The 13,597-nt window shown below is 37.4% G+C and overlaps 1 protein-coding gene across 4 annotated transcripts in view; it reads right to left on the minus strand.

Moving 5' to 3' along the window:
• Positions 1-13,597, minus strand: part of unc5ca (unc-5 netrin receptor Ca) — a 163,308-nt gene that overhangs the window by 17,999 nt on the left and 131,712 nt on the right. For all 4 annotated transcript variants that reach the window (XM_056254834.1, XM_056254836.1, XM_056254835.1 and 1 more), the window contains one exon: positions 3,282-3,473. In XM_056254834.1, the coding sequence (XP_056110809.1) occupies positions 3,282-3,473 (192 nt within the window). The remainder of the gene's footprint in view (positions 1-3,281; positions 3,474-13,597) is intronic.

Genomic DNA, 13,597 nt, shown 5'->3' on the forward strand with positions numbered 1-13,597 from the left:
CAGTGGCTGAATGACTCTTTTTTTTTGGGGGGGTGACCTATTCCTTGTATGTTTTTCTGTTGTGTGCTATTTTGAAATGAAATCACTGTGTGTGTGTGTGTGAGAGCTTGTAAAGGACTCTTATAGCCAGCGGCTGGTAATCTCCATACTGATTGCTCATTAACATTCAGCTTCCAACAGTGACTAAACAGAGGATTGTCACTTTGCACACCAGCTCTCTTTCTCTCTCTAGTTACTCAGGTGTGAGCATTACTCACACTCCTGACGCTCGAGTTCAAGTTATTCATCATACAACCGCACTTCATTCAACCGCACTGCATTGCATCACACCTGCCGATGTAAACGCATCCGAATCTACAGCCTCCGGCGGGAAAGAGCAAAACAGGAGAACTGAGGGATGTGGAACGTCTCGCTCTACCATCAAAACATCCCCTACCGCTGTATTCATCAACTCATTCACTGCCGCTTTCGCCCCGACAGGGTGCCATTTACACCTACAGCCCGCTTCATGTTTAATTAACACAGAAAACCAGCGAGAGAATGAGGAGAAAAGCGAGACAATACGAGAGCGAGCAGAACGACGATTCTTCATTAATGATAACCTGTTCAGGTTGGAGAGTGACAGGCATTCTAATGTTCTTCAAATGAAATGTCACCTGAGTCTCTTTCTCTCTCTCACACACACACACCTCACAATTTAACACCGGAACACTGCCTTCCATTCCGTTCACCACTTGATTGGAATTTTAATCATTCCTGTGTCTTACGGTGACACACACACACACACACACGCGTTCCTTGCTGAAACGGTTGCATTGACTGAAATCAGCAGTAAGAGAGATTCTGTCTGAATAGTGTTTTGAATGTTTTACTAAAGCAATAATCTACTCAAGGATGTGCGTTACAGTGATTGCAGTGCCTAAAAGCCTAAAAACAGCAATATGACAAAAGACACCCATGTTCAAAAATAGTTACATTTATGATTAAAGGGATAGTTCACCCAAAAATGAAAAATCAGTCATGATTTCGTCACCCTCGTTTTGCTCCAAACCTGTAGGCCTATTACTTTCTTTTCCTGTGCAGAACACAAAAGCAGATCATTTGAAGAACGATGCGGTCCAGACTAGGGCTGTATTGGCCTAGTCGATTAGTCGATTAATTGGTCGATACGTTCTGGTTCGACCAAAATTCTGATTGGTCGATTTTTTTCCGCGTTCATTTCATCAGTTTTGCCGGGCTGAGGCGCGCTCATTTCATCAGGTGGAAAGCACTAACTGCTAATGGGGCTGTTTTCAGAGTAGCCTTGTTTCACAGGTAACAGTCTGTCTTCAGAACACCCCCCTTGTTTTCACCTTTTTTGGATTAGCCCAACCCAAGAGAGAACGATAAGTAGGCTATAGAAAGTTTGATGCTGAATATTATTTATTTAATTGTGAGAGCGTTTAATAGTCAGTCCTCTTCTCACATGTCAACAACAAAGAAATCGACAGTGGGGCAGCATTTTGTTAAAATTGATAACGGGAAAAAGGTCGAATGCAAGTTTGCAAGCAACAGTTTTCCACAGCTCGACGACAAACACGACATATCATCTAAAAGTGGTAAGCTCACTTGTCTGCGTTAGCTTGCCCTGTCTGTTTTGAGTAGGCTATATGAACATATCAGAATTAGCATATTTCAATGTTTTAGTGTGATAACCTAACTTTTTTATTTGGAGCCTAATGCGCAATGCCGACTGTTTGTGTTAGTTTTGAGCCTAAGATGCTTTATTTTTCAGTAATGCACTTTATTTCGTTTCTGCTCTTGATCTAGTTTGTTTAATAAATATTCTTTTTTTATTAAAGTGGACGTGCCTTTTGTGTTTATTAAGAGCAAAAGCTTAAAGTTAATAGTCTATTAGTGTCTCAACCGCGAAGCTGAGCTTCACCCTCGCTCGGTGCGAGGACATGCACAGAGCGGCTGAATTGATAGTGTCTGACAGTTATAACTTATTATTATAACATATGACAAAAATAATTGTCTAAATTATGTTGCATATTCCTCAACAGTTCTTGTGATGATATCACTAGTTAACAACATAGTACTATTTTCGGAAATCATAGGCTATATGCGCAGGTGCCCGTGATGCAACGCTGTCAGAGCCGACAGACTCGTGTGTTAGACTCATTTCAGTGCAAAATAATTAGGTCAAAAACGATTTAATATACTGCAAATAGCCCACTAGTTTTTTATGTTTATTTATAATTCATTTAGGCGGACAACAAGGCTACCAAGTACTGCGTACTGTGCGCAGCTAATTAATTTAACGGGTTTTTTTCTAACGTCTTTTTTAATCGATTTTAAGTCGAAAATTTCAGGACTTCAGTCGACCAAGATTTTCTTTGGTTGAGTACAGCCCTAGTCCAGACGATATTTGTCCTGCAGACAAAAGAAAGTCCGCTGAAAAATATATAATATTTATTGGTTTAAATATATAATAATATTTTTTTTTAATAAATTGAATAAATTCATTTTGTGACCGTAAATTGTTTTATGCACATTACCGTTCTCTTATGTTCACTAAGGCTGCATTTATTTGATGAAAAATACAGTACAAATAGTAATCCTGTGAAACATTACAATAACTGTTTTCTATGAATGTATAAAATGAATCATTCTAAAATGCCGATTTGCTGCTCAAGAAACATTTCTTATTGTTATAAATGTTGAGTTGTGCTGCTTTATATTTTTGTGGCAATCACGTTTTTTTTTAGCAAGATTCTTGGTAACACATTATTTCAATAGTCCACTTTAGACATTCTACTAACTATAAGTAACTTTGCAGCTACATATTATTAGTAGTATTAGTATTAGTACTAGTATTAGTAGACTGTCTGCTTAATATCTGCCAACTCTTTATTGTGATGCTCCCCCAACAGACATTCTACTAACTATAAGCAACTTGACAACTACAAGTCAACTTAACACCTAACCATAACCTAACAAATATTAAGCAGACAGTCTACTAATACTCTAATGAGAGTTAGTTGACATGTAGTTGAAAAGTTACTTATAGTTAGTAGAATGTCTAAAGTGGACTATCGAAATAAAGTGCAACCAGATTCTTTGATGAATAGAAAGTTCAAAAGAACAGCATTTATTTGAAAAATACACTTTTGTAGCATTGTATTTACTGTCATTTTAATGCATCCTTTTTGAATAAAAGTAATAATTTCTTTACAAAAATCCTTTCATTATAACCGCTAACCAATCCGAGCTCATTAGTAAAAGCTGTATGGTCTCACCTGAGCGCGCCTGCTTGATGCTGACGGGCTGAAAGCCACCGTTCAGCACAGACGAGTCGATGATGTCAGAGTGAAAGCGCCGATGCGTCTTGCGATACACGAGCAGAGCCACGATAACAGAGACGACCAGACACATGACCACCGCCATGATGATGCCCACGTACAGCGCCACCTCATCTCCACCCGGAGCCGCTGCGGGACAGACAAACACAGGTCATGCTCACCATCAATACTGTACTATATACTATACTATCTATATACTGTGTACTATATTTTATTTATTTTTTATTTTATATATTTATTTATTAAAGTGTCTTGCACTTACATGCCCAGCCCTTAGGCTTAAAAGACACTAATGACATAAAACAAACATAATAGACAAAGATGACCATCATACAAAGCACATAGGAAGACGACCATCATAAAAGATATATCACCATCATTTTCACAATATAAACAAACAAAACAAGACAAGACACCGTCAATTTAGGTCAGGATATAAATTCCTTTGCCTAAGTTTCCACGCCTTTTCCACATATCTAGCTAAACTATAAATTTCATTTTCAATATATACTGTACTATCTATATACTGTACTATATACTGTCTGCTAGTGAAAAAAACAGTAGTCATTACTCCATGTTGACATGTTTAAAACACTATAAGATTAGTGGAATAAATAAATAAAATAAAAAACAAAATTTAAATATTAGATGAAAACATTAAACAAAAATTAGAAATGCCACCCTGGGACATTAAACAAAATAAAAGGAGTTGAAGTAGTAAAATTACTTACTGAAATAAAAATAAATTAAAGCTAATTAGAAATATATATATATTATATTTATATATAAATGCAAATTCAAAATATTAATAAATACAATAATAGTTTATAATAAAACTAAAATAGCACTGATCCAGGCATATCATGTGTTCAGAAAATTAGCATACTGTGCACAGTATACATACTATATCGTGCAGAAATACTAAATATTATTATGCCACACCAGTCACACATTAAGAAGGGTAAAATCAAATGATATTTTCATAATAGCATATTTGCTTTGCACTAAATTGAATTAAAGAAAGCCAACGAAGCATTTTTTGCACAGACGATAACTGAATGCCTCTCACAAGCAATGTTATATGATAAAGTAGCACACTATTGTTTGAAATGGTTGAATAACGCCTACTGATTCACCTACTATTTTTAACACTCAGTGCAGTGTTTCATTTCAAATGACAGATCATCGTAGCGGCATATGGGTTAAAGGTCACGCCCGAGAATGGCCTTTAAAACAAAGGCATTAATCAGTATATAAACCCTGTGCATCAATCATTAAAAAAAGAGTTTTCACAGTAAGAGAGAGAAAATTAGACCGCCGACTGCAGGAAGATGAAAAAAGCACCCTGAAAATAGTCGGACTGAGAGAAGAGAATCCAGTCCTTTAATGAGCCTATAAATTATTACATGCCATATTGCTCATCTTCCTGGAAATCAGCCTCATTCTTCAGCAGACTGCAGGAGAACAATAGTGACATGTTCATCCGACCTCTTTTCCTGTGGATTCTCTCTGCGCGCGCGTGTGTGTGTGTGTGTGTGTGAGAGAGAGATTTCTGAATCTGTGTATGTGAAGATTAAAAGGGGATCAGGGCCAAAATGAAACCGCAGCTCTGAAACATCAAAGAGAGAAGCAGCTAAAATCGTCACAGTCTCTGATGTTTAAAGTGTGTGTGTGTGTGTGCTTAAATCCCCTCTTACGTATCTATTGGATGTGTAAAGCACACGCACGCTGGCGCTCATCACTCATTAGTCGCATTAGAGAGCAACAAAGGTACACAGATTAAAACTCCACTCATGCTTCAAACATCCGACTTATCAGGCTGACATTGACAGCTGCATGTCTTAAAGAAAGACTAGACCCAGGGTTATGAATATTCATTAGGGTCCTTCACAGACTTAAGCTCATTGGTTAGGGCCACACTGATCCACCTTACCAGCAGAGGGCGCAAAAATGACAAAATACACATACACAAAATTGTTTCAAAGCAGATTTGCAGAAAATCATGATGTTGATGATTATATCTTAATATCTGAAAATATACTTTACATTTTGCGATGATACAAGCAATCAAACAGTTGAGATGTGCTATTTTAGTACATATCGCCCAGTGTGAGTATAAAGTTGGACATATTTGTGACCCCACAAAACCTGCATGGGTAAATTTTTTGCAATTGAGATTTAAACATCACCTAAAAGCTGGATAAATACGCTTTCCATTGATGTATTGTTTGTTATGATATGACAATATTTGGCTGAGATACAACTATTTGAAAATCTGGAATCTGAAAGTACAATAAAAAAAAATCGAAACATTGAGAAAATGGCCTTTAAAGTTGTCCATTTATGTTCGCGATTGTGCTGCATTCACTCACAAAAATAAATGTTTTATATATTTTCGGTAGGAAATTTACAAAATCTCTTCATGGAACATGATCTTTAATTAATATCCTAATGCTTTTTGGCATAAAAGAAAAATCGATCATTTTGACCCATATAACGTATCGTTGGCTATTGCCACAAATATACCCGTGCTACTTGTGACTGGTTTTGTGATCCAGGGTCACATTTTTATACAACTTTATATAAAGAGCTGGGCGATAATTTAGTTACAACTTACAATTAAATAAATATATACTGACAGTATATCGCTTTATGTGAGTGTTTTGTATGTATGGATAACAATTGGATGTAATAGGCCTACATATAAAACGTTATATATAGAGCTGTGCAATAATACAGTTTACATTTTGTGACGATATAAACAATCATGCAGATTTTCTAGTATATATTGCTTTATGTGAGTGTACTGTATGTATGCGGGTGAAGTATGAACTATGTGCAACTTTAAATATGTTGCTGGGCAAAAATATATACATATACATGCTCTAAGTATTTATAACAACTCGATATTAACAGAGATGATATTTACAGAGATGCTTGACTCAGTAAACAAAATAACCAGACAGTGAACCTTGAGAGCAAACCTTGAGAGCAAAAAAACTGTGTGTGTGTGTGTGTGTTTACAGTATAAAGCAGCCGTTAAAGTGTGTGTCACAGCAGGCGGTCACACTAAACAGCGTTGAGCATGCGACCTTTCATCATCTCTCATGTCGTTTCATAGTTTTTCCTCAGTGACCGCAGTATCATCTCTCCTCTGCAGTATTGATTTGCTCACACCCATAATTAATTTACAATTAGTGGAAAAATTGATCACAGCTGTGTCCTAATGACTAATATTATTCGATTACTGACTGTGACCAAACATGATTGTCATTAGTTATTTCTCTCATTAACCATTACGGTCTGATCTGTGTGTGTGTGTGTGTGTGTGTGTGTGTGTGTGTGTGTGTGTGTGTGTGTGTGTGTGTGTGTGTGCGTGTGTGTGTACGTGTGTGTGTGTGTGATACCGATATGCAGTGTACAAATTACACAATGACTTTCACGCTGAGTCGACTTTGTTGAAGGATCTATACAGATAATTATTCATATAATTTTGCTAACACTTCACAAAAAGGTCCTAGTAATGTTAATTCATGCATTGACTAACAAGTATTTAAGTATTTTACGGTATTTATTCATCTTTTTAACGTTGATAAAGACACAGCTGTTCATTGTTAGTTCAATGTCAGCCCAGGTACATAAACTAATGTTAACTGATAAAACTTTTGATTTGAATAATGTATATGTTGAGGTTAACATTAATTAATAATATTAATAAATGATTTAGAAGTATTTTTCATTGTTATTTCTCTTTAGTCTCTTTTTAAGCTACAAAGACAGATGTTTCTTTCATTGGAATAACACTGAAGATTCATTCACAATAAGACCAGAAACATTTAAGCAAAAGTAAAATTGCATTTATGCATTTGAGTGTTCAGACACGTTCACGTCCATGTTTGAATGTGCATACGTGAGCGTTTGCGTGCGGCAGAAAGGATGTTTCTATGCAGGAGCACGCTTGGCTTATAAAGGCTATTGATTGCATGAAGGAAGTGATTAAAGTGTTGGGACAGTGCAGATGCTGAGGGGGTTAATGAGGGGAAGGCAGTTTGATCGTCTGCGGGCGGAAGAACCTTCTGCTGATCAGATTCCCTCGGCATCGATCCGCAGGGGTCTTACTGAGCGCACACACTCAAGAAAGTTAAACTATCATCTTCTCAGTGGACTGCAGTCTCTCACAAAAAACAACAACATTATTATTATTATTATAAAATGCAACATTATTATTACCATGAAGATCGATTGGTCGATACAGGTGTTGGACAATGAAACTGAAACACTGGCCTATATAGTGTTGAACCTATGCATGACCTGGTGGCCAATCTTCACCGATTTTAATAGCAGTGTGAAGGTTGAATTAGCAGAGCTGAACAAAAAATATTGCAGTTCACACAACATAATGGAAGACATATCAGAGTTCACAAGAGGACAAACTGTTGGTGCGAGTCTCGCTGGCTCATCTGTGACCAGGACAGAGAGTCTTTGTGGTGTATCGAGAGCTCTGGTATCCAGGGTAATGTCGGCATATCTCCAGTCCAATGTTCCCTCTAAGCTGCGCGCGTGCACGGCCGCGCACTTCTAAGCGGCGGCCGCGCAGAAAAGAATAAAATGACACGCAGAGGACTGACGCGAAACGTGTGGGGAAATCCATTTGATTGTAGTTTAAGTGAGAAATAATTGCAGTGCTCTGGTCAACCGCTATAGAGAGAAAACTGGTGAATGCAGTTTACAGGTTTCATAGAAAGAGAACGATGTGAGCACGTGTGATTGACTGAGTCGTGTGTGCGGACCAAATAGCTCAATACGAGAGGCAACGAGAAACGCAAAGACATGTGAAATAAAATCATAATGTTTTAAAGAAGAGTGGTTTGATTAAAGTGGTGGAAATAACGGTTGATGGACACAGAACGGTAACAATTACACACCCACCCGCGTGCAAAATCAAAATACATCATTAGTTTAAATAGATGTTTTTGTGTGTGTGGGAGTTTCAGGGATGGTTAGATTATAAAAGATTAGATTATATTCACTTTTCTTGAAAATATTTAGCAATTAGATCTATTTAAATGCTTTGTTTTCATTTTATAATAATATAATATGTAAACAAATTTAAGCATTTAAACTGATATATTATATCACTTCAAATACTTCAATTCGTTTTTTTTATATTATATTATGCCTATATTTATTGTATTATAAGTCTAAATAAAGAATCTCACAAGGGTATTGTTTAGGTTATAATTAGGCCTATATTTTATTATATTATAAGCCTAAATAAAGAATCTCACAAGGGTATTGTTTAGGGCTCCTTGGAATTAAAAGGTTTGAAACCCCCTGCTAAAGAAAATATTGGAAATTCATAAGCAATAAACAATCATTTAACTTTGATGGTTTAATGCTTCCTGTACACAATTAATTGACTGTACAAAACACTTTACGGTTTTCCCAAACCATCTCAGTGTAACAAGCTTACTTTTCTTTCATACTATATTCTATTATTGTAAAGAATTAAACTGTCCTGCAGAAGATTTTGTAAATTATTTTTCATAGCATTTCTTGCTAAAGACTGTACAGTTAACAGCACTGTAAAAAAAAAAAAAAAAAAAATCAGGTAACCTAAAATGTGCTTCATTTAGTGACTTCTTAATTTGTTAAGAAGCTTGTTTTTCGAAAATATGATTTAATACCAATAAGTTACATCAAGGGTCAAATAAAATATAAATGGCACATTCAAGTTAAAAGTTACAACTGAATGTTGAACCCATTGTGTTTCTACGTATGCTGTACAGGTCAGGTATAAAGAATATTTTTGCTCAGGTGGCGAAAAATGTCCGCCCAATAGAAAAAAAGTTTTGCTCAGCAAGAAAAAAAATTAGAGGGAACATTGCTCCAGTCCACATAGGATGAACCACATCCAACAGGAATAACTGTCTGCATAAGAGGAATCTGTCCTGTCTGACAGGGATGTCCAGGTACTAACCCGGATCAGATCCAAAAAACATAAAACCACATCTGCCCAACTCACTGCAGAATTAAATGCACAGCTCGACTCTCCTGTTTCCACCGAAACTGTTCGTCAGGAAACTCCAGAGTCAATATTCATGGTCGGCTTCTATAGCCAAACCTTTGATCACTCGTGCCAATGCCAAATGTTGCTTTCAGTGGTGCCAACAGTGCAAATCCTGGGCTGTGGACAATGTGAAACTTGTTCTCTGATGAGTCTACCTTCAATATCTTTCCCACATCCGTGGGAGCTACGGGGTGGAGAAACCCTAAAAGAGGCTGAACGCCTGGACTGTTGAAGCACAGCAGTGGATCAGTGATGTTTGAGCTGTGATATGACATTCATGACAGCGCTTGATGGACGCGTCACTGCCAAGGACTACCGAACCATTCTGGAGGACCATGTGCTCCTGATGCTTCAAACATCGTACCCTGAAGAGGCTGCCGTATATCTGCATGATAATACACCAACACACACAGCAAGACTTGTGACAGAATGGATTGATGAACATGAAAGTGAAGTTGAACATCTCCCATGGCCTGCAAAGTCACCAGATCTAAATCTATTTGGGGTATTTTGGAAAAGCAAGTTTCATTGTCCAACCCGGAGAGACAGACAGACGATATATAGATTGAACGATAGATAGATAGAACAATAGACAGACAGACAGACTGATACTTTTATTGAGCAAGGACACATTAAATTGCTCAAAAGTGACAGTAGAAAATGAAATGTTTCAAAATGAAAATTCAGCTTTGCCATCACAGGAATAAATTAATATAGTGCTAACGTACACTCTAAAAAATGCTGGGTTGTTTCAACCCAAATTTGGGTAAAATATGGACAAACCCAAATGTTGGGTTAAAAATGTAATTAAAAATTTTTACAGTTGAAAGTGAAAGTTGAAGTTGGGTTAAAATTTTAAATTACATTTTTAACCCAACATTTGGGTTGGTCCATATTTGACCCAAATTTGGGTTAAAACAACCCAGCATTGTTTAGAGTGTACTACATTACCATAAATACTAGAGTAAAACAATGCTAAAGCAAAAGTGCATAGTTAGCCAATCAAGTGCTCTAAGAAGAACTGTATGAGATTCTGCATGGCTGTTTTCGACTAAGGATTTTCATAGTCGAATCTGATTCGTTAGATTTTGCCGTAGTCGACTGATAGTCGAACCTTTTTTTTTTTTTTTTTTTTAGATAGCAGCTAGACGTTCGGTTGAATAACTGTTCGTCTGTTATAGCAGCCTTTCTCAAAGTGGGTGCCGCGGCACACTGGGGAGCCCCCTGACTTTGTCAGGGGTGCCGCCAAAAAATTACGTAGGCTAAAAAAATATATATATATATTTGAATTTACATAAATACATTCTTCTTCTTTTTAAACATATGAACGTATTAATAAAATTGTAAATTCATTTTAGATAAATATATATATATAAAATTAACCATAAAAATCCGTCTCACAAGACCGAAGCAAGAGACACACACAACTTGACACAACCCATAGCAACGCGTTATAGCAACAACACCTCAGACTGACAGAAACGTAAAAAATAAACGTGAATTTAGGCCACTTTAGTTTTGTACACATTTTCATGTTAATTATAAGCAAATACATTTTTTTTTTTTTACCACAATATTATCATTGATATATGTTTGAGCCCTTGTATTGGGCGGTCCACCTCTTACGGTTTTATGGCATTTGTGTCTCTGATTAATTATTTTGTGAATTACTTTGCAAAAGGGCTGTCACTTTACGTTCGAAAATCGATTGCACAATCGATCGGACCAACCAACACAAGTATCGAAAACGAAAATAGGGAATCGATTTTAACGGCCTTCTCTCGGAGCGCGTCCAGCTCGTCACGACAGGCGCGTCACACAGCAACTGCAGGCTCTGACAAACACACATACAAACTATACTATACTTCTGCATAACGTGTCTCTTTTTACAACAAAAATGTGAATTCTACCGGTATTCAGACAGTCTCGTGCATACAGATACAGATTCGGCCTACAATCGCCTACGTAGGCGAAATTTGTTTGACATTTCTAATCGTAAACACAGCCATGTTGAAGCCTGCAGTAATGTTTTTCATTGATGTTATGGCAGTCCACTCTGCTTATTGTTTTTCGAGAATCTTGCACTCCTGTTTGTCATTGTGCACGAAACTTCATGCCAATAAATCATCAGAAATATTGCTGACTTGTGCATCTCAACAAGCGCCCTCTTTACGCTCGTCCTCCTAATGCCTGTTAGTTGTCCGTGGATTTGCCTATATTTGGCGCTGAAAATGGAAACGTCTTTAGACATGGAAAATCGATTTTACAATCGATTCAGTGAACATTTATGTCTCAAAAATCGATCCAAATTTTTTTTACAAAAGTGACAGCCCTAATTGTCATTATTATTGTTATTGTTATTTACAGTTCGTATTATGCTCTGTTCATTACTGTTCTGTCTAAATAAACAGGACATTTGCATTTACATTTGGGTTATGCAGTGTTTTTAATTTATATTTTACACTGGGGTGCCTTGAGATTTTATGCACTTTTGAAAGGTGCCCCGACTGAAAAAAGTTTGAGAAAGGCTGTGTTATAGGACAACTCGCTCTACGTTTATTTAAAATGAACAGCAAGACAACTAGAAGTGAATGTGCTTTCCATTAAATGAATCCTTAACAAAAAAAAAAAAAACGTTGCAATGAACGTGCTTTGTTTTAAATAAATCACACACAGTAAACAAAACCTTAACAAAAAAACTTTGCAATGAACTTTGCAATTTAGACGCGCAAACTGCGAGCCGGTGCGGTGAGACGTGCATGCTCGGGCAGATTCGGCTTGAAGTCGTTCATCCTCGGATGCGGCGTCGCGCGCGCTATTACAAAAAAAGCTGTGCACACAGCTAAGCGAAATGGGGTCTTGCCGGTCTTGCGCACCCAACGCGTCATTTTTTGCCGTGCGCACCTTCGCGCTCGTGCGGACGCGTCGAGTATAAACCATAGGTATAAACAAGGCTTTAGCCTACTTCGTGTCAGCGCGCGCTCTGATCGGTAAGGTGCACAGACCTCTCCCGAATCATCTCCAGCAGTATAGCCTCTGAAGCACCACTAACTCCGCCTCCGTTTCCCTCGTAAGATGATATTAGTATTTAAACATTCTCTATGATAAAAAATGTTTGTAAAAAATATTTGAATAGCACGGTTTTGGCGGTTATAGAGTTCTAATGACGGTGTTCAACTATAACCGTCGGTCTCACAGTTATATAATAACCGTCACACCCCTATTGGTTACGTAACATAACACTTCCCTACTATTCGACTATGAGGTTCACAGTCGAATCAGACCTCTCCGAATCGAATCGTCGAATCCTCGACTATTAGAAGTCAGCCCTAGTGTACAGTACACCAAAAAACATGGATTACCTTCACTGTACTATGGTTTTACCTGAGTATTTCATACAAGTGATGTCTCAGACTCTGTTCCAAAAACATAGTGCTCAGGGGGACGTGATGTTAGCATGTTACTAAGCTAACCCTGCAATACGCATTGCTTAATAATAAATAGCACACACAAATATTGGGCAGAATTGTACCAACACTTAGAGACAAAACATTTCATTCATTTTTTATGTGATTTTACATGGCGTTTGTCACAGTGCATTCTGGGATTGCTTGCTCCATGAAAGATACATGCCTTAAACTGATGTCTAGGCAGCTCGCTAGTTTTTGAAACACAGTCTCAATCTTACATGTGTACAAATAATATTGTTAGCATCTCCAACAGTTTATGAGCAATAGATGACTCACAGAAAAGGCATCAGACTCATTTTAATACCTAAATCAATGTGCTTTGTAGCAGCACAACATTTCCTGTTGGCTTCGATGTGAAGTACGCCCGCGTTTTATCCAAGAGATCTCTTCTGCATTCGGTCCCTCTTTAACTCTCGCCATCATACGCCTTGAGTCATTTAACTCATTTCACCCGAGAAACAATCATACAAGCTCTAACACAAGCTTTGATGATAAAAGTGCCAAGCTACTAAATGCAGCCATTAAAATGTATCTGGAAGATTAAACGTTTTCTTTGAACATGAGTGCGAGAGAAAGAAGGAGGGAGAGCGGCTGTAGAGGAGGGGGTGCCGCCGACTGCACAAAATGTTTAATAAATAATACAGCTTCAGGAGGAAAGAGATAACATTGTCCCCTCAAACACACACACACACACACGGTTCAACATAAGTACA

This window comes from Rhinichthys klamathensis, unplaced genomic scaffold (assembly GCF_029890125.1).
Source record: "Rhinichthys klamathensis goyatoka isolate OS25496 unplaced genomic scaffold, OSU_Roscu_1.1 h1tg000114l_1, whole genome shotgun sequence".
Lineage (NCBI taxonomy): Eukaryota > Metazoa > Chordata > Actinopteri > Cypriniformes > Leuciscidae > Rhinichthys > Rhinichthys klamathensis.